The sequence below is a fragment of the Benincasa hispida genome, chromosome 7 (assembly GCF_027475165.1).
Source record: "Benincasa hispida cultivar pf3 chromosome 7, pf3_genome.v1.1, whole genome shotgun sequence".
NCBI classification, from domain to species: Eukaryota; Viridiplantae; Streptophyta; class Magnoliopsida; order Cucurbitales; family Cucurbitaceae; genus Benincasa; species Benincasa hispida.
The window spans coordinates 32,501,556-32,524,092 of NC_143484.1; the positions used below are offsets into that span (position 1 = coordinate 32,501,556).

The 22,537-nt window shown below is 30.3% G+C and overlaps 1 protein-coding gene and 1 long non-coding RNA gene across 2 annotated transcripts; both read left to right on the forward strand.

Annotated features, from left to right (window-relative positions):
• The first annotated feature begins 5,521 nt into the window (after positions 1–5,521).
• On the forward strand, positions 5,522–6,102 carry LOC150035107 (uncharacterized). The gene is made up of 2 exons (XM_090315229.1): positions 5,522–5,806; positions 5,872–6,102. Exons 1-2 carry the CDS (start codon positions 5,522–5,524, stop codon positions 6,100–6,102), a joined length of 516 nt encoding a protein of 171 aa, XP_090171355.1.
• Positions 6,103–8,438: 2,336 nt separating this feature from the next.
• LOC150035108 (uncharacterized) lies at positions 8,439–10,203 on the forward strand. Its single transcript, XR_016530513.1, has 2 exons — positions 8,439–8,836; positions 8,911–10,203. It is a non-coding gene; the product is annotated as an uncharacterized LOC150035108 (long non-coding RNA).
• Positions 10,204–22,537: the final 12,334 nt, after the last annotated feature.

The window sequence follows — 22,537 nt, forward strand, 5'->3', positions numbered from 1 at the left end:
TTAATACTGGCTCTAATCCATCCTATAAGACTTCTAGTTTCTTCTCGTCCTTTCAACAAATTCCATTGAAGCTTTTAATTTTTCACCTCTCGATTTCTTTCATGACAGACTTTTTGTTTCTTTCATTTTTTCTTAAATGAAAATCGTTCTTTTCCTTTCAAAAAAAATGACAAGACTTTTTCTTTTGTAGTTTTAGAACAAAATGGGGCATACCATATCTCATTCAAGTTGAGTTGAGAAATGGGTGTTCTTTGCCCTCAACGTGTGTTATACGTACCCCGGTATGTTTGATGAATCATGAAAAGTTGGGTTTCTTCTCTTTTACAAGATTTTCATAGTTTAAGGAATGGACTTATTCTAAAAGATAACTTATGGGGTTATTTGCACAAACCATCCTTGACCTATTCCCATATGCACTTAACAATTAAGTAATCAAACTATGATCATTGAAAAAATTGGGCGCATGTTGATTGTAAAATTCAAAGTGTCGAGCGTTTTAGAGAATGAATATTCTGAAACGTTTTGGAAAATGAAATAGTTAGGTCCTTTTTACTCTATTCTAAGTTCTCACCCCTTTCTTCTTTTGTGGCTCCCCTTCTCCATCACTTTCAAGCGTCCACTCATCTTTGTCAAAATTTATTTCTGTAATTTTGTCAGGAATGATTAGGCTTAGGCTATACCTAATCCAATGCTTCATTTTTTTAATATTGTAAAAAAACATTTTTTTTTGTCATATGACACATTTTTACTTGGTGTAGTTTGAGATGCATAAAATATTGGTGTAGTTTCGGTTACACATTTTCTTTATTATGAACTACACAAAAATTGAAACTAAATACCAAGTATGCTTGCGTACATTGTTGCCATATTAGAAATTTTGTTTTCGGAAATAGAAATTGGTCATATGGTGAAAAATCTCACACACATTTCCTTTCAATGGTTTTTTAAGTTATAGGTGTTGGATGAGAAATTTTGGCTAATCAGTTTTTATCATGTATTCACAAAGAAATGTCAATATATTAAATTTTGGGTCAATTAAGAATTAATGCTTGCCCCTAAATTAAAATTTGGAGGCAAACAAATGGTAAATTAAAAAAATTCACATGTCTTTTTCCTGGCCATCTGATTATCTGATTACAACGATAAGTTTGGTCAAATTCAACAGAAATTAAACTTGGACCATGTGTGTTTGAAATACATTTTCAAGCATTTAATTTAAAAAATAAGTTTCGGAAGAAATTGGAATGTTTGACAACCATCCAAAATAGCTTTTCATGCATATAAACTAGATCAAAAGTGTTTCAATAAAAATGAATTTTTTGAAAAATATTTTTTTTTGAGTCAATCCAAACAGATTAAATTACTTGGGCTCAAGGTCCAATCTTTAGTTCAAGCTCATGGTAGAGAATTGGGCTAATCAGGCTGAAGCCACCTAAAGCCCTTGGAAAACTCTATAAATAGATCCTTTACTTTTCATTCTAAAGATAGAGAGAAGAATTGAGGACCGAAACTCTTGGTATTGAGAGAACTGAAATCCGAAGCTCTAGAAGATCTGAAGATCAAAAGACTAAAATTCTAAAGAGTGTAACTATCCTGAAGATCTAGAGGTTAAAGACTTAGAAGACAAAAACTCCTCTTAATCCTAAAGATCTAAAGATAGAAGACTTAGCAGACAAAAACTCCTTTTAAGTTCTTGAAGACTTCGAAGTTGAAATTGCAAGAAAACTTGAAAGATCTAAACTTTCTCCAATGTTGGAGAGAAAGCATAAGAGAATCATTTATTAGAGATTATACTCATTATACCATATCGAAATCCATACAAATTTAAAAGTTCATTCAACAAATTAAATTGTTTTGAAAATTTTATCGGATAGTAGGGTGAATTGAACTGTTGAATTTTAAAACAATAATTAATATCTTATTCATTGAACTATACTTGAATTGATTTTTCTCTTTCTTGTTGGTATGTCATTTTGGAATAATTATTTGAGTTCCACCGTATGTTACTAAGAATTACAAATGAAGGGATAGAGAGATGGTTGTAGGAATTAGTATTGTTGCAATGTTATTGGTGGGGAAATTTAAAAAGAAATTGTCAGGCACAGTATTTCAAACTTCTATATTATGGGTGGATATGGATTGGGTTGGGTTGAGAGTATTTTTTGGACTAACCCGAAAATTTGGATTGATTGGATTGACAACCTAAATAACCCAAATAAAGTTTCTAACCCAACCCAACCCAACCCTTAAAATTCGGGTTGGATTAGGTTGAGTTGTCGAGTTATAACTTTTTTTTCCTTTTTAATTAAAAATATGTAAATTTATATACAACACATGACTAATAACTAAAATCTCATAAAATTCAAATGCTAAATACCAAATATCTAAGATATTTATTGCAAACTTCAAATAAAAATTATAACAATTTTAAAAGAAAAATATTTAAAATTTACAAATTAAACAATACAAAGTAATCAAATTTTAAACAAAGAGAAATATGTATGGTATATTTTATTTATATATATAAAATTCGGTTGGGTTGGGTCAACCCAAATTTTTTTAGTCAACCCAAGATCCAACCCAACCCAACAAAAATAGAAAAAGTTTAACCCAACCCAAAAACAAAACTAACCCAATCCAACACTTATATTTTGGTTGGGTAGTCCGAATTGTTCGGGTTATTGAGTTATTTGAACACCCCGCTTCTATGAGTGGGGAGAGAGAAACAAAGAGGGAGAAAATGTGAGAAACATAGTAAAGATCAAGGTTAGAAATGTCGATGTCGATGGAAATATTGAGGTCCTGAATTTATGGAAATATCGATGTTGATGGAAACTTCAGGAAAATTTATGAAAATTGATGGAAATTGTTATAATTAGTTAATAAAACTCTTATTGTAGCTTAATTAGACTATAATTGACTATAATATAAAATTTAAGAATGGTTTAAGGTGAAATGATGTGAAAATTATAAAAGTTTTGGATGATAAAAGAAAAAAAAAACTCACATCAATTCAATTTTAAGGTAAAATGATGTGAAAATTTAACGAAAAAACTTTGAATGAGGTAAAAAATAGTTATAGGTTATTTTTTTGTAGTCTTTTTAAATTCAATTTTCTTAGAAATGAAAGGTTTGGATCGAAAATAAAGCTAAACTTTGGGAAAGTTGGAAATTAGAAAAAGTAGTACAAAGGTTTAATCATTTGTTTAAAATGACATTGGTATATGAAACCATAGAATTGTGCATAATCAGAATCATAAAATTTAAAAAATTTGAATTGGGCTAACGTAGTTAATTAAAAAAATAGAAATTTTCTCGAAATTTTCTTGAAATCTCGAAATTTCATTGAAGTTGGGGGAAAAACAAATTTTTTCCAACCAAAATTTCGAGCCCTTCGAAATCTCGAAATTTCGAGATTTCAATGGAAATTTTAAATCAAGATAAAGACATAATTTTTTCATTTATGAAAATTTAAGCATCTAAAATTTCTAGACCTAAACAATAATGAGGTTCACATTCCTTCACACTATAATAAATGGATATATATTTTTCATTTGTCACATTTTAGTTCAATAATAAAAAAATTATGAATTACAAATTTAGTTCATGGACTTTCATATTTGTATAAAAAAGATTTATGAAAGTTCAACTTTGTATCGAATAGATCTTTAAAGTTCAAAACTGTCAAATTGGTTTTTGTGAACTTTTAATTTTGTGCCTAAGCCTCCTACATGTTCAATTTTTTCCAAAATTTATGAATCTATTAGACATAAAATTAATTTTGTGTTCAATATATTTGTAAATTTTAAAAAACGTTGAATACCTTAAGAACCTATTGGACACACATTAAAAACTAAAAGGAAAATTGAATATAAAACTAAAACTTTAGAAACTTATTAGACATTTTCTAATGAAACATTAGTACAAGATTAAAGTTTATAGACCTATTCGATATCTTTTAAATTTCAGAAATATATTAAACACAATTATAATAGGCACTAAACTTGTAATTTATTTATTCATTCATTAGATAAAGAATCACTAATCAAATAGGTTACCTTTAGGAATCATTTTTTTTTTCTTTTTAAGAATGCACTTGTTTTCTATTTCATATTACCTAAATAAACATTTGAATTTTCAACTAATTTCTAAAAACAAAAACTACTTTTACTTTTTTGAAAACTATTTTTTTTAGCTTTTAAAATTTGACTTTAACTTAAAAATACTCTTAGAATCTAGACAACAAGACATACAAACCAATAAATAGATAGAAGTGATGTTTATAGCTTAATTTTCAAAAATCACAAATCAAATATTTATCAAATGGGGATTTACAAATTCAATAAAGAGTCCCAATATGATATTGAAATTCATCATAAGATTTTGGTTGTAATGGGAGAATTTCCAATACTAAGAGTTTTCCATATTCGCTCCATTAGCTGTGTATCACATCAACAATATTTTTAAAAATAAGGTGAGGTTGACTAACATTAATGTGAAATTCACGCTAATACGAACGTAGCTCAACTGACATCAAGTATGAACGATAACCTTGAGGTCAAAGTTTCGATCCACCCACCCCACGTGTTGTAAAAAAAAAGTGAAATTGACTAATATTTATGACTATAAATTTATAGGAAAAAAAATCTTATTATTTATTTATTTTGTAGACTCCACGTAATTCTTAAATGCTATTATTGTGGTAAGCAATAGTATAAAAAAATTTCCATACTAGTAGAGCTAGAAATTCTCGCTCAAATAACATTATTTCTAAGGCCCATTTGTCAAACAAAACACAATCTTCTTATCCAATCCACTAATTTCAAAACCCACCTTGTCATATAGGGGCTAACATTTTTTTTTAATATATTTTTCTAAACTAGGTTTAAATTGACTTTTTAAGATTTTTCTAAAATAACTTTTAAAATACTTAAAAATATATATATTTTTGAGCTAATATAAGTATAATTCAATTGACATAAAACTTGTCCAAATTAATTGTTAGTTGCTTTTAATTCCAAACTAGTTTATAGATCTTGTCATTTGTATTTATAATCATATTGTGATTAATAGATAATAAATTTTGTTTTGTTTTAATTTTATGAGTAACTATTAAAGATATAAAAGACGACTATAATTAAACTTCATCGATGTCGTACTCTTTGATTTAGAGACATATCGAAAAATATTTTGAGAGATCGATAAATATTTTAATCCTTATTTCCGTGTAGGCACTCATCTTCTAATGTCGGATTTTATGGCCAATCGATTAAAAAAGGAAAGAAAAATTTTAATAACCACAGTAGTACATATTCCTTATAGTTAAGAGAAAAACTATATATCTATGATCCATGATGAGAATGGGAGGTAAGTGACACAGGAGATGAAGATGGGGAAGGCTTTTGTTAATTATTTTGAACATCTTTTTCAGATTGCTGGGCCATTTATTGATAAGAGAAATGTGGCATTGAGGGTTATTCATAATTGTATAACCAATGAGGTAAATGCTTTTATTAAGTAGATGTATACAGAGGAGGAAATTAGATATGCTCTTTTTCATATGGGGTCTATAAAGGCTCTTGGGCTGGATGGTTTTGTTGCTATTTTATATCAAAAGCATTGTGACGTTATCAAGGATAAATTGGTGCCTGCTTGTTTGGCGATTTTAAATGGCCATTCTTCTGTGGGACGATTTAATAACACATATATTACCTTGATTCCCAAAAACAACATGCCTTATGGCACCACTGACTTTTCTTCTGTTGTTAAAGCCATTGCAAACAGATTGAAGATGGTGTTACCCAAGGTAATCTTGGAGGCTCACAGTGCTTTTTTCCCAGGTCGGTTAACTTCAGATAATGTACTTATTAGTCAGGAATGTCTGCATCACATTATGAACAAAGAGTGGGGAAGGAGGGGGTAGCAGCTGTTAAACTTGACATGAGTAAAGCCTATGACAAAGTTGAATGGTGCTTCTTGCAAGATCTATCGAGTAAAATGGGCTTTCGTGAACAGTGGGTGAATCGTATTATGGACTATGTATCTATAGTGAGATTCTTTGTGCTAATCAATGGTAAACCTTCTCATGGTTCTTCTGCTTAAAGGGGGTTAAGACAAGGTGATTCTCTTTCTCCTTATCTTTTCCTTCTTTATGTTGAAAGTTTATCTTCTCTTCTACATGCTGTGGCTCAGAATAGGAATTTGCTTGATTATAAAATTGCTAGGACACGCCCTCGAGTTTCTCACTTATTTTTTACTGATGATAGCTTCTTATTCTGTAAAGCTACTTCTAGGGCTTGTCTCGAGGTTCAAAATATTTTATGTACTTATGAGATGACATCTGGTCAGTGTGTAAATTTTTCAAAATCTGCGATGGTGTGCAGCCCTAGTACCTCCCATCTATGTAAACTACAATTGGAAAATATTTTGAAAATTAAGGTGGCCTCGGATTTAGGTAAATACTTAGGCATTCCATCTCACTTATCTAAAAACAAACGATGAGACTTTAGATTTGTGATTGAAAAAGTGAAGGAATTCTAAATAGAGAACCAGTGAGTGGAAGTGGATTGTTTCAAATTTCATTGAGAAAGATTACAAACAATTACAGTCCAAAAGAATAGATTATGCATAAACAATAAATTACAAGCATGCTTCTTTAATTAAACAAGAAATAGAGTATGCAAACCTTTGAAGAACTCTTTCTTCACCTCGATCATTCAGCAACTCGTTCAACAACACGAACTCGAACGTAACGATCAGAACAACCAAGAGCACGAACTGAAGAATCCTTGATCACTATCGAGTGCAACTCGATCCTCAACCCTCAAACGGAACAAGAACACCACTATGAGAGTTACCTTGGTATTCTCGGTGTGGGAATCTAGGAGTTGTGGGCTCTGTGTGACTTTGGATAGAGGAATGAAGGAGGTAAACGATCGAGTATGAGACAGAGGAAGGAAGTCTATCGTATAAACTTGATACTAGATCGTGTAGAAGAAGAAGCCTATCGCATAGACTTGCTACTTGATCGTGTAATAACGAGTAAATATCGTATAGAAAACTTGGTACTCAATCGTTTAGTCTGTGAGATGCTATCATTTAGTAAAACTCTTTTACTCGATAGTCTTTCTTTTTGCGAGACCAATTCAATGAATCATCTTCTGATTTTGGAAAATCATTTTCCTTTTTATCTCACAATTACCATAACCATGCATAACCTCCCAATCAAGTCGGTTATTAAAGAAAAATATTAATTAATTATCATATAATTAATATATTATAAATAAATATAATAATTAACTTATCATATTATATTTATAACCTATAGTTTCAATATTTCGTCATATGAAATATATAAGCCATAGTTCTTTTTCTATTTTATAGTATTTAATATAAATCATATTTATATTAATTCCTCCAATTAATAATGTATCAAATACATCATATCAATTATATCACATATAATTGAATCAATTTAATTATATCATATATAATCAAATTTTCCCTTATTAATTTGAACACTTCAAACTGACCCAAAATCTTATTCTCAACTTAAATCCATTGAGCTACCAAACGGATTTTATGGACCTGTAGCTTGAAGCTCTAACGATATGTGAAAAATTGACTAAACTCTTTAATCACGAGATCCACCATCCATTAACTGTTGGTCACTCCACTAAAGACTGACAGCTGCACTCTTCACATTACAACAGTGCGATGACCCTTCACAAATCACTCGTAAGTACAACTGAGTCAATTTACCGTTTTACCCCTGTAGTTACATCTAACTCCTTAAGTATAACTGATTCCTCTAATGAACAATAAGTCATAGTCCTACTATGATTGAGTCCTCTCTTCCCAAGAGAGGGTGTGGTCACTATGTTCAAGACTCGGAATCAGTCGTTAAGGGACCGATTTATCTACTTACCCCAGCTTCGGGGAAAGAGTGAATTATATATTGTGTAGTTGAGTTCCCAGCTCCCCAATCAGACAAATCCCTTAAATGGTAGGCTTGTTGAGTTGTGGCCACTCTCACCCATACAAATCAAAGGACCGCCCTTATGAGCAGGAGTTCCCAACTCACTCAGAATTAAGGTCATGTTACCTATGGTCATTCTAGTGAAATGTATGTCTCAATTATCAACGGTGTTATATAAAGAGACTAATCATTTCGTGGTCTGGTCTTATATAGAGTTTTTGTATAGGATACCCCACTCGCATGTCACCACATGCATGGTCAGGACTAGACCATTTGTAGCACTTTACAGCACTTGTAACATGTACAAAGCGGACCGTATCCATAGTGTTACCAGGTTCCTTTATCCTTATACTCAAACCATTTAGGTTATTACTTAAGATATGAATCACTTGTATGGCTCCACATAGATGCTTAAGTTACAAAAAATTCATAAGTCCATTGCTCAATGGAAGAGAAATCTTTTCTTTATTGGAGGTAAAGAGGTATAGCTTAAAGTGGTGGCGCAGGCTTTACCCACTTATGCCATGTCATGTCTTAAATTTCTTAAATTTGCCTGGGAAGATGTGGCCAGATCAATGGCTCAATTTTGGTGGGGGTCTTCGGCTGCTAGAAAGAAAATACAATGGATGAGTTGGAAGGTTATGTGTTTACCTAAAGATCTAGGTGGAATGTGGAAGGGTTCAATCAAGCTTTACTTGCTAAGCAGGTTTGGAGGATCCTTTAAGAGTGCTGATTCGCTTGTTGCTCGCTTGTGTAAAGGTTAGTCTGGATTGGTTCACCGTCCTTTGTATGTTTGGCGTAGTGTGATTTGGGGTCGTGAGTTGTTGAACCAGGACATTTGAAGGAGAACTATGACGGGTGAATATACTTTTGTTTTCGCTCATCCTTGGATACCTTTAGAAACATCTTTTAAACCTATTACACCCATGCAGGAGAATATGACCGGTCTACACGTTTGTGAGTTGATGAATGAAGAATGTATGTGGGATGAAAATAAATCTGTCGGTGGTTTTGGAAGGAGGGATATTGAAAAGATCCTTTCTATCCCTATTTGCAGAACTTTAATCCCTGGTGGTTGGTGTTGGCACTACACAAAGCATGGGCCTTTTTCCACAAGCAGTGATTCTAAAGTTTTTGTCAAACTCAAAGGTTATACTACCTCATCTACCACAGATCCTTATGAAAACTGGTGAAAATAGGTGTGGGGATCGATCCTTCCCTAAAAAAATAATTTTTTTTTGTGGAAATCGTTCCATGGCATTCTTCGCACCAATTTTAATATTGCATAAAGGAAAATCTCTATTGATGGGTGGTGTGTGCTGTGGTAGAGATTATGAGTTTGAGTTCCATGTTCTTTTTAAATGTCAACGTGCTTATAAGATTTGGAAGAGAATTTTATCGATGTTTGGTCGTCGTTTGGTGGAGTTGAATTCCTGCTGTGATTTGTTTGTGTGCGGCAAAGTGTCTAAAGACTCAACAATTTTCTCTGTTTGGTGGTTGCTAGCGGAGCAATTTGGGAAGATGGAAATAAAATGAATAATTCTCGACCGATTGCTCCTATTGACTGTAAAATTACTTGGATTCTTCATTACTGGGATGAATTTTCTGGGCAAGGGGAGAGGATGATGGGTTGTGCTGATGTCAGTGTGGAGAATGGAAGGCTGATGCATAATATGAGGGGGGAGAATGGATCGGGCTAGGGGTGGGTTTTGTCTGCACTGTCTATACCCAAATGGAGGTCGCTGGCAATTGGTTCCCTAAAAATGAACATAGATGTCGGTTGTTCTCTGTCCAAGCTTGGATTGGGTATGGGTGTAATTGTCCGAAATGAGGGTGAGGATGTTGTTGAAACTATGGCGGTCTTCCAGCAAGGGTTGTTCAAGGTTGAGGCCAGCGAAATTTATGCGATGCTGGAGAGGTTGCAGTCTGCTGAGGATATTGGCCTTGGTGACTTTTGGATGGAATCCGATGTTGAAGGTGTGGTGAAGTCTCTCATCTCTCTCTTTTTCTTTCTTCCCCTTTGGGGTAATTTTGCTGAAGTGGCTTCTTTAATTAGTCAATTAAATGTTAGAGGGGCTGAGATACATGCCTAGATACTGTAATAAGGTGTCCCAATCTTTGGCCAACCATGCTATGTCGTCTTGTATTACATGGAGTTGGACTTGTAATTTTTCTAATTGGCTTTTTCGTGTTGTCGAGGTTGATAAAGAGGGTCTTCTTAATTACTATATCTTGCCTTTGATGGTGTTTTTCTCAAAAAAAAAAAAAAAAAAAAAAAAGAAGATATATGTCATTATCATTTTTCAGTACTTTGAGAGTATAAATATTTTTGCATTAAAGTTTGATGTTGAGTCTATTGGATTGGTGCCTTAAATCTTGTAGGGTCCTATAGTTTGTAATTATATTATACAAATATTTTATTTATTTAATAAAATATGAGATGTTTTATTTGACATTTAGTAGCATTAAACCCACAAACCAATAAACTAAATATTCTGTAGCTTAAACATATATGTAGAGACGGTGAATCATGTTTAAGTGATAATCTAAATGGTTTGTAGTAGATTGATAAGGCTAGATACCTTATCCTGGTGACATTATGAGTACGACCTGCTTTGTAGATGTTACAATTGTTATAAAGTGCTACAAATGATCTGATCCTGATAATTCATGTGGAGACATGTGAGCAGGGTATTTTATACAAAGGAGTTTGTATAAGACCAGACCACAAAATGATTAGTCTCATTATATAACACCGTTCATCATAAAGACTTACATTCCACCAGGATGATCATAGGCGACATGATCTAAATCCTGAGTGAGTTGTGAACTCCTGTCTATGAAGGCAGTCATTTGATTTATATGGGTGAGAGTGACCAGATTGTCGACTCTACAAGCCTATTATTTTTGGGATTCGTCTGATTGGGAAGCTGGGAACATAGCTACACAAGACAGAATTCACTCATCTCCCAACATTGGGTAAGTGGATAAATTGCTCCTTTAAGGGCTGATTCCGGGGCTTGAACAATGTGGTACCACATCCTTTCTTGGCCGGTTTAGTCATTGTTGGACTATGATTTATTGTTCATTAGAGGGACCCGTGGTACTTAAGAAATTAGATGTAACTACAGAGACAAAACTGTAATTTTGGCCTAGCTGTACAATTTGTGAATGATCATTGTACTGTTCACTGGTTATATTCGATGGATATAGAAATATGTCTGTAGCGCGAAGAGTGTAGTTGTCGGTCTTTGGTGGAGTGCCCGATAATTAATAGATGTTGAATAATATAATTAAAAAAGTTTAACTAATTATTCAAGTACCAGCTCCAATCTACAGATTCATGAGGTCCCTTCTATAGCTCAACATGATTAAATGAGAATCAATTTTGGATAAATTTGAATGCTTTAAACTAAATTAAGGAATTAATTATATGTGATATAATTAATTTTATTTAATTATATATGATATAATTACTTTAATGTATTTGATACAATATAATATAAAGTTTATTTGAGAGGAAATAAACATTTGAATATGATTCAAATATCAATTATATGAATTGGATTCATATAATTAAATTTAATATAAATGAGATTTATATTAAATGTCATTGATGAAAGAATTAAAATTATAGGTTATATTTTATATGATACAATATTAAACCATAAGTTATATGTTATATATGATATTATATATAATTTTATATTTATATTTAATAAGTTAGTTATTATATATATATATAATTAAAATTAATTAATTTTGAATTTAGGTGAGAGGGAAATAACTTCCATCCCCTTAATTCTCTCTTGCTTTTACATTCTAGAGATAAGTGGGGGTGATGGTTATCTAGTCTTTTATTATTATCTTCTTTGTAACGAAAGATAAAAAAAAAAAAAGTACTCTTTGTATGTTTTTTGGTTTTTTAGATTCTCATCCCAGAGAAGAGGATTCATTGGTGGTGGTGGCCATTTAGATATCGTTTTGTTCGTGACAATTCTTGGAGAGGAAAAAACGTGAAAAAAAAATTCTTTAAAGGTAAGAGTTTCTTGAAATCCTAATTAACTTTTAATTTTACATTTATCATGTTATAATTTATTTTAAACGCATAATGTTCTGTTTAATTCTGTAAAATTGTGTGTTTTATAAAAATTGGGATTTGGAATCGATCCCGGGTTACTTTGATCTACATACATAAAGGAATAATTTGTTTTCTAAAAAAACCAAAGAAAAAGTGAATAATTTGTTAAAAAAAACAATTTGTGTGAAACACAAGAAGTTACTAGAAACTTTTCCCATTTGAATCCTACCCTGCTCTGTTTGCTCATTTGTTCAAATCAAACTTGTACTTATTTCAATAATAACAATAATAAAAATAAAAATAAAAATAAAACTTGTACTTTAAATATTACTTTTTTTTTTGTTTTTTTCAAAGGATAAATATTACCTTTTATAAATACATATGGAATAATACATATTTCATGGATAATGTACCTTTAATGTAATAAAAAGTGTGGCATACCAAATTTATAGATAATTTAAATTTATGTATCTTAAAATATTTGAGGATTATTTTGAATTTTAAGATTAAATTGAATTATCTTAATTCAATTTTAAAATTTTATTGGAGGAAGGATTTGGAAATTGAAATAAAATTTAAAGAGAGTTGGATTTAATTCAGTTTTTAATTCAATTTATTAAAATTAAATTAAATTTGGAAGATATACAACGTTGATTATAATTTGGAGAAAAAAAATTAATTTAAATAATCTCATAGATAATTGATTTAAATTTGTTTACAAAAGGATTTGAGATTTACATTAAAAAAAGATCTGGGATGTCAAAAAAAGCTTTATTTTTATTAAGAGTAAAATAAAAGTTATTTTTATCATCAAGTTAAGTCTGAAAAAAATTAAAATAATAGGATCGGACATTATAATTTCGACTAACAAGATAAAGGTTGAAATTTCACAAAGCAAAAACATGACTCAATCTTTGCCACTTAAGTCTCTATCGAAGCTTGTTGAATAATTTTATTTTTCTTAATTAGAACTTTAAATAAAATATTATTTTAAAAAATTCAATAAAATTTGTTATTTTCTTTTAATCTCAATACAAGTTTTAGGAATAAGAAAGCTAAATTATATATACTTTTAACTTATAAGAAAATATTTTATTAGTTTTTTACATTACCATTACAAATTAATATTTTCTACTAACTTTTTTATTATTTCAATTACTTATTTGGTTTCCTTTTTAAAACCAAGAGAAAAAAATAAAAATAAAAATAAAAATAAAAAGGGCTCTTCAATTGGATTATGAACAAGACCTTTTGGATCTAACAAATTGACCCACCTGACTCATTATTGAGTTGACCAAATGGGGTCTGTGTTAGGCCATGGCCCATTTTATGACATTGAAGCAAAAGAATGTTTAGTATATAAAAATATTTTGGAACATAGAAATATGCTTTTATTTTTTTTCGAAAATTTTCTCTCACAAGTTACAACTGCACCAACAAAATAAAAAAAAAAAAAAAATCAAAATTCAAAAACTAAAAATCGAAAATATTAACGTACAATCCTATTTCTTTCTTTTTTTTTTCTTTTTTTTTTTTTTCTTCTAAAAAATAAAAATTAGATTGGATATTGAAAAAGCGACAATGGTCCCAGATATAATAGTCATAGCCTAAATGATTCGATAATATTTAGTATCGACAAACTTTATAATATATTAAATATTTTGAAATAGTCCTAATGGTTAGAGGTCCCTACCCTAAAAGTAAAGAATCTAAATTCATTCATAACTTGTTTGGTTTGCTAATTTTTTTAAAAAAGTTTTTTTTAAATATTTATTATTATTGTTATTATTTAAATTTAATCAGAAACCTATTACAACCACCAGAGCCATGTGAAATTGTGTTCATCCATAGAATCACTCACATGAAGACAATCCTATTGTCATTACTCATAAATGATATTGATGGTGATGGGTCTCTCTCTTTCCAAGCTGTTTTTCTTTTTAAATGAATTCAATTATACAAAGTCTTGAAATTTAGAATAAGTTTCAATTATGTATCTAGACACCAAGGAACTTCATTCTTATTCTTCAGTTTGAAAATTTGTATAAAGAAAAAAAACTCTTTTGCTTCTTTTTATAATTAAAATAAGATGAAAATTGATGCAACGACTACTGCATAGAAATCAAAAGGTATAATTAATATTGTGACATCACCTTTACGAATGGGTTGTTTATTTCATTATTTTCAAAAAATAATGAGCATCGAAGTTTGGATTACCATATTTGTTTTGCAGTAATGTAGGGTGCTCTTACACTAGGGAGATCTTAAGAGTTTTAAATGTCTTCTTATAACATGAGTTTTCGAGATTCTCATATATCACTCTTCTTTATTTGTAGTTTATAATAAATATATATATATTATCAACCATATATCATTCACCATTATTTATTTACATTTTATAATGAAAATAAATATTGTCAACCATTTATCACTCTTCTAAGTTATATTGTAGATGTTTTTATTTTTTTTTTGTAGAAAGATATATTTAAATTTAAATTAATATTTGTTATATAAAATTCTTAAATTAATATATTATTGGTTAAAAATACATATAAAATAATATAAGCTATATTAATATTTTTATAAATAAAAAATTAATAAATACAAATATGATATATAAATTTAGATTATATTAAATTAGTTATATGTTAACACTACAAGAAATTTGACTTCTCCTGACGTCACATTTCGTCGGGAAAGTGTGGAAAAAAACGTTCCCGACACATAAACGGTCGTCGGGAGTTTGGTCGGGAGAAACCCATCGAGAGAGGATCTCTCGACGTACTTTTAAACGGCGTCGAAAGTTATGGGGAAACTCCCGATGCATATGTAGTGCGTCAGGAGTTCCTGGAACTGTCGACGCATATGTAGTGCGTTAGTGCGTCGGGAGTCCCCGGAACTGCCGACGCCGTATATTACAGCGTTGGGAGTTTCGGGGACTCCCGACGTACCCATATGCGTCGGGAGTGCCCTCATAACTCCCGACGCCACGTAGGCGTCGAGAGTTCCCCATAACTCTCACCGTTTTAAAGTGCGTCGGGAGATCCTATATGCATGGGGAGTATTGAAATTTAATATATCGTTTGTAATTTTTTAAAATTTGATGAAAACCTATAAAACATATTAAACCAAATAAAGATTCACATAACTAAAAAATGAAAATGAAGTCCATATTATAACAAGTAAATAAAAAATTACAATATCCAAACGAAGTCAATACTAGAAATTACAATATCCAAACGAAGTCGATAAACATTCATATCACAAATACATAAAAGAAGTAAAATCAAAACAACATCTAGAACACTTCTCGAACACAACATCTTCAACAATTGTCCCAGTTCATCTCCGAACAGCATTTTATAATAAAACAAAAACATTGAAATGTTACATCGATAAACATCCACAACACGTTCAAACTTCAATACGGGTGGTAATGAAACTCTACCCACCCCCCACGAAAAACATGTAATCTCCCGAACATCAAAAACACACAAAACGCCCTCAAGAATACTAACACATAAAACTCAAATTTGTTCCCAAAATGGTTTATCTCAATCCCCCCACAATACATTAAACTTTGTAAACATTCATAAATACACAAGATAGCCAAGTTAAAGGATAAGACAGGTGTAATGAAACTCTACACACCCCACACGACAAACATGGAACCTCCCAAATATCCATTAAACTTCGTAAACATTCATAAATATACAACTGTGATACTTCTTCTCGATACTTCACTGATAACTTATTCCTTAGTTTAATCCATTCTTTATTGATCCTTAAAAATAAATATTTTCTGACCAACTTGTAATCCAAAACAATATCCTGGATTAGAGGACAAAGTACACAGTATTATTAAGCATTGAGTTCCATAATTTTCATTTTTTAAGGCAAAATAAACACATAGGTCCCTAAACCGCTTAAATTGTCTTAACAACTTTCAATTGTTTTATTTAGTACGTCTCCAAGCTTTCGATTTTGTGTCTAATATAGGCCTTTCATCTATTCAACATCTTCTAAAATTTACATGCCTATTGGACACAAAATTTAAAGTTCAATTTTCTATTAGACACAAAATTTAGTTTTATGTCTAGTAGATTCTTTAAACTTTTTTATAATATTAAATGTCTTAAGTACCAAATTGGAGGTTTAAAGATTTATTTTATATTTTTTAGATTAATATAGGCATTTCATTTATTCAACATCTTCAAAATGTTAAATCATGCATGCTTAGGCTCCAAATAACCAACATCATATGACATGTTAGTCATAAAATTACTCTCAACAATTTTAGAGAATTGTAAAACAAATATATTCTGCAAAATTGACGAGATATTAATGGACATGATTTTAATGGGCATGATTTGTACAAAAACAATTTCAGAGAACATTTTAATGGGCATAATATTAATGGGCATGATTTGTACAACAATTTCAAAGAATTAACAAAAGCGAATACAATATTGAAACACATTTTAATGGGCATTTCACATATGATTTAAATAAATATACAAAATAAAATAAAATGAGAAAATTACCGGCGAGGAGACGACGGTAGCAGCGGGCAGTTGATTGCAGCTCCTGACCGAAGGGAGGAGCGGCGGCGGCGGCGGACGAAAAAAAGATTAAAATTGAGGGAAAATGAGAGAAAAATGGGAGAGGGAGGGAAATGAGTTGGTGGAAAAACTGGAAAGTGTAAAAGAATGGAAGAAAAAAAAAGGGTTTTATGGTTTTATGGGGAAAAAAAAGGAAGAGTGGGGAAGAAGAAGGGTTTTGTTTAAACCAGACCCCTCTCCCGACGCCACCCGACAGTCAACACCCGGCGTAATCGTCGGGAGTTCCCCAGGGAACTCTCGACGCACCTTTACGGCATCGTCTCTCCCGACGCTCTATTTAGGCGTCGGGAGAACTTCTTTTTCTTGTAGTATAATGAATAACATAACTTATATTATGTAAATGAATGGTTGTAAAGATATTCTTAGAATAGTATACAAATTGAAGACACTCATAGGTAAAAATCCTACAGAACAAACAAAATTATCTAAGTATACCAAAAAATTTGAAAAAATCCATACAAAATAAATATGATTATCTTGTAATTGTGGACATCTATAATTTTGGGCATCCAAAAAATCTTATTATATATCTATCTCCCAAAAAATAAATTGCCTCTAAAATTGACATAACAATATATTGAGATGTAAAAATTGATTATATAAATAGTTTATATTATATTTCTAGATGAAATAGATGATAACAATGATAGTCTTCTATATATAGTGGTAAATAATAAACTGCTTCTAATTTTTACACATCAAAGCCAATTTTCATCTTTATGTTAATGAAAAAGATAATCTCTTGGGAGTAAATTTCAATAAAAGCGAAACTTTTCAAAGTCAATAGCGAAAATTATTATGAAAACTATTTCATATAATTAAAATTTGATTAGGAATTAATTCTAAAATATTTCTAAAAAGTGAAGTATAGAAAATGACATCCTGTGAACTTGAGAAACACAATAGGAACACGGATACTAATAAAATATAATATTAAAATAAATATAATATAATATAATAATAAAATAAATTAAACATAATATACAAATAAACAAAATGAATTAAATTAACAAAATATAAAATAAGAAATTTCTCTAATTCTCCACTTTCTCCAATCTTCATGGAATTTGCCCAATATGTGTCTTCAAAAACTCACCAAATGCCATTATTTATAGAAAATTTGGCAAGTAAGAAGTGAATTACATGGACACTAATAATGTGTAATATTAAGACACAGAATCTGCATAAACATATCAAAAGTTGATTTATTTGAATAAAACAAACCCATATCAATCGTTCCTCGAAGATAACAGAGTATATACTTAACTCCATTCCAATATCTTTTTGTTGGAGAATAACTATATCTTGCTAATAAATTTACTGAAAATGCAATATCTGGTCTTGTATTATTAGCAAAATACATAAATGTACCAATTACACTAAGATATGGAACTTAAGGACCAAGAAGTTCTTCATTATCATCTCGAGATTGAAATATATCTTTCCTCACATATAATGAATGGAACTTCCATTGGAATGTTCAATGGATGTGCTTTGTCCATATAAGATCTTTTCATTTTCTTTTTCTATTTAAGTTGGTTGATGAACAAATATCCCATTTGCTAAATATTCAATTTGTAAATCACAAAATTTTGTTCTTCCGAGATATTTCATCTCAAATTTTTTTCTTAAGATATTCTATTATCTTTGAAAGCTCTTCAAGAGTTCCAATTATATTTGAATCATTAACATATACAGTTAAAATAACAAATCCTGACTGTGATTTCTTTATAAAAATACATGGACATATTAGATTATTTTGATATCCTTCTTTTAGCAAATATCCACTTAGACGATTGTACCATATTCGTCAATCTATATAATGATATCTGTAACTTTATTGAATACAATTCCCAAGAATTTGATTTATATGTTTTAGGTATCTTAAATTCTTTTAGGATTCTCATATAAATATCATTATCAAGAGATCCATATAAATATGCTGTGATTACAGATGTATGTCCAGATTTTCTATACAGTCAGACCAATTAAATATTTTAGTGTAATTGCATCCACTATCGGAGAATATGTCTCCTCATAATTAATACTAGGTCTTTATGAAAAACTTTGTGCAACTAGTCTTGCTTTATATCTTGTGATTTCATTATTTTCATTTCTTTTCCTCACAAATATCATTTATATCCTACAGGTTTGACACTTTCTGGTGTTCGAACTACTGGTCCAAAAATCTGACGTTTTGGAAGTGAGTTTATTCTGCCTCGATTGCTTCTTTCCATTGAAGCCAATCTTATCTATTCCAACATTCTTCAACAGATTTTGGTTTAGACCCATTTTCAGATATAATATCAAAAGCAACATTATATGCAAAAATGTTGTCAATAACTACATGAGTTTGGTTTTATCTTTTTCCTGTCATGACATAGTTTATTGAAATTTGATCATTATATTTAGATATTTCACTTTCCTCACTAGACATGTCATGAATTTTTCATGGGTATTTACATCCTCAACCAAGTTTTCTTAACTATTAATTATTTTCCTTTTTCGAGGATTTTTATCTTTAGAGGCCATTGGTATACCATACTTCTTGCGTGTTCCAGTCTCATTTGTGACAACTTGCTGTGTTGAGATATCAATTTTCGATGGAATATTTGCAGATGGTATATATGACTTAGTTACTTTCTTTGCATCTGTAAATGCATTTGATAACTGATTTGTTGTATTTTCCAAATGAGTTATCTTCCGAACTTCAACTTCATATTGATTCGTACAGGGATCTAAATGAGACAATAACTATGCATTCCATGAAATTTATTTTTCCAACTTCTTAATTCCTCCCTCTAATGTTAGAAAATTTGTCTCATTAAAATGACAATCAAAAAATCGTGTAGCCCGTCAGGGGTTCAAGATATTTGATAATTGATGGAGAATCATATCCAATATATATTCCTAGCCTCCTTTGAGGACCCATCTTAGTACATTATGGTGGAGCAATGGAATATTTACTGTACATTCAAAAATTCTTAGATGAGAAATATTTGGCTCATGGTCATAAACTAATTGTAATGACAAATCCTTATGGTAAAATACTGGCCTAATGCGTACAAGTGATACTTCATACAAAATAACATGTCCTTATACTCATATAGGAAGCTTAGCTCTCATAAACAGTGGTCTAGTAATTAACTGCAAGCGTTTTATGAATGATTCTATTAAACCATTTTGTGAATGATTATGTTAAACCATTTTGGGTATGAACATGAGCTACAATATGTTCAACACTTATCCCAATTGACATACAATAATTATCAAAAGCTTGGGATGTAACTTCACCAACATTATCAAGACGAATGGTTTTAATTGTATAATAAGGAACTTATGCTCTTAACTTGATTATTTGAGTAAGTAATCTTGCAAATGCAAGATTTCAACTTGATAATAAGTACACGTGTGACCATCTACTGGATGTGTCTATTAATATCATAAAATATCCAAATGGTCCACTTGGTGGATTAATAAGTCCATATATATCATCATGAATTTGTTCTAAAAATGTAGGTGTTTCAGTTCTCACTTTGACTGGTAATGGTCTAATTATCAATTTTCCTTGAGAGCAAACATCATACGATAATTCATTAGATTGAAGAATCTTTTGGCTCTTCAATGGATGTCCATTTGAATTTTCAATAATTCTTCTCGTCATTATAAATCCTGGATGACCCAATCAGTCAATCAGTCATGTCAAATTCTATATATGTATGGATTCATGAACTTTAGGTTCATTGTTGCATATGTTTCAATTATTCGTATATGAATATAATATAATCTAGAAGATAAAGTAGGCAACTCTTCCAATATACGTTTTTCAAATGAGATAGTAGATACAATATAAAGATACTCCATATTATTCTTTCTATCAGTCCCAATATGAAAACTATTGCAATGTATATCTTTAAAACTAAGTAAATTTCTCTTTGATTGACTAGAGAATAATGTATTGTCAATTGTAAATTTTGTTCCTCTAGATATAATAATATTTGCTTTTCCAAATCCTTCAATCAAGTTTGTAGAACCTGATATTATATTAACTTTTGCTTCCATCATAGTCAGTTTAGAAAAATATTCTCTATTTAAAAGTATTGTATGTGTAGTTGCACTGTTTGTCAGATATAGATTTTCTTTACTCAATTTTGAGTCACCCAACATATGAAAATGATCCAGTTTCTTCATTAAAAGAAAATAATTAAAATAAGAAAAAAACATTTGAAATTTACAAAGGTTAACATCTACTAAGAGGAAAAAAAAAACATGGAGATAATAAAAAAAAAAAAAAAGAAAAGATATTTTCAGAGTCAAAGGAAACATTTGATGTTCCATCAATTCTGCCAATTTTCTCTTCAGGAGATTTAAAGAACTTTGCCACATCCAAAATTGTCGTATGGGATGGGTCAAATATGTCATTATCCTAGTATGCAAAATTTGCTTCCATATTTTTCTCTTTTTCTTTCAGGGATACTTAATAGAGATCAACTAAGTGTTTTAACGTATGACAGGTACTTGACCAATGCTCAATCATTCCGCATCAGAAGCATTTATTTTTAATACCTTTTAAACTCTTATCTTGTGGAACTTTTCCTTTGTGATTATTATTTTGTGTGGTTCTTTTGAAATTTGGATGATTAAAACGACTACCACGAAAATAATAATTATTTCTTCCTCTGCCACGATCACGACTTCAACCACGACCACGACCATAAGCTCGACCATGATTATTATTAAAATTCACAGCATTCACTTCAGGAGATGTTGTTCCAATTAATTGAGATTCTTGATTTTTCATCGATAATTATTAAAATTTACAACATTCACTTCAAGGAATGTTATTGCTTTAGTTGGCTGAGATTCATATTTTTTTTAATCAATAACTCGTTATTTCATTTAGCCACGAGAAGACATCAGATGAGTGTAGAGTACTTTTAAAAATTTTATCTTGATATTGCTACTGCCGGAGCATGTCCGAAATATAGAAAAATGTCTTCTCTAACACATTGATTTAAAATTTTGGAGCCTCAAGTGCATCTATTTACAACAAGCTTTAGGAAGAAAATTTGTTTTCTGATGATCAAATTTTTATGGCATCTGCTTCTTCTAAAGCACCCCTCGTTCCGCTCGCAACAATCCAATTAGTTCTCCAGGTGAAAAAACATTAAACATTTCATCTTCTAAAACCAACACTTTTGATGTGTATTTTGGCATCAAGCACTAATGACAAATAATTATTACCATTAATATTAAATGCTACAAATTCTAATTTTATAATATATTTCATAGTAACACTATTACAAAATATTATATTTATATTAGAAATTTAATATATATATATATCAAATATGTAAAACAACATTTGATTTATTAATTATAACGAAGAAGGAAAAACTGACATACTTTTAGGACCTACCTTCAGCCGGGGAAATGAAATAAGCTCGTGTTGATAACATGTTGTGAACTTGAGGAGCACAACGGGAACATGGATACCAATAAAATATAATAAAATAAATATAATATAATATAATAATAAAATAAATTAAAAATGATAAATAAATAAACAAAACAAACTAAATTAGCAAAATATAAAACGGGAAATTTCTCTAAATTCTCCACTTTCTCCAATTTTCATGGATTTTGCCTAATCTTGTGTTAGACAATTTGACAAACAAGAAGTGTATTATATGGATACTAGTAATGTGCAATGTTTAGACACATGGACAATACTTTAAGAAATGAGAGCACGACACATGGTTAATGGACACTAAAGATGAGTATCTAATGGGCATCTATTATCATAATATTTATAATAATCACATTGTTATAATTTCTATATTTTGCCTCTTGTAA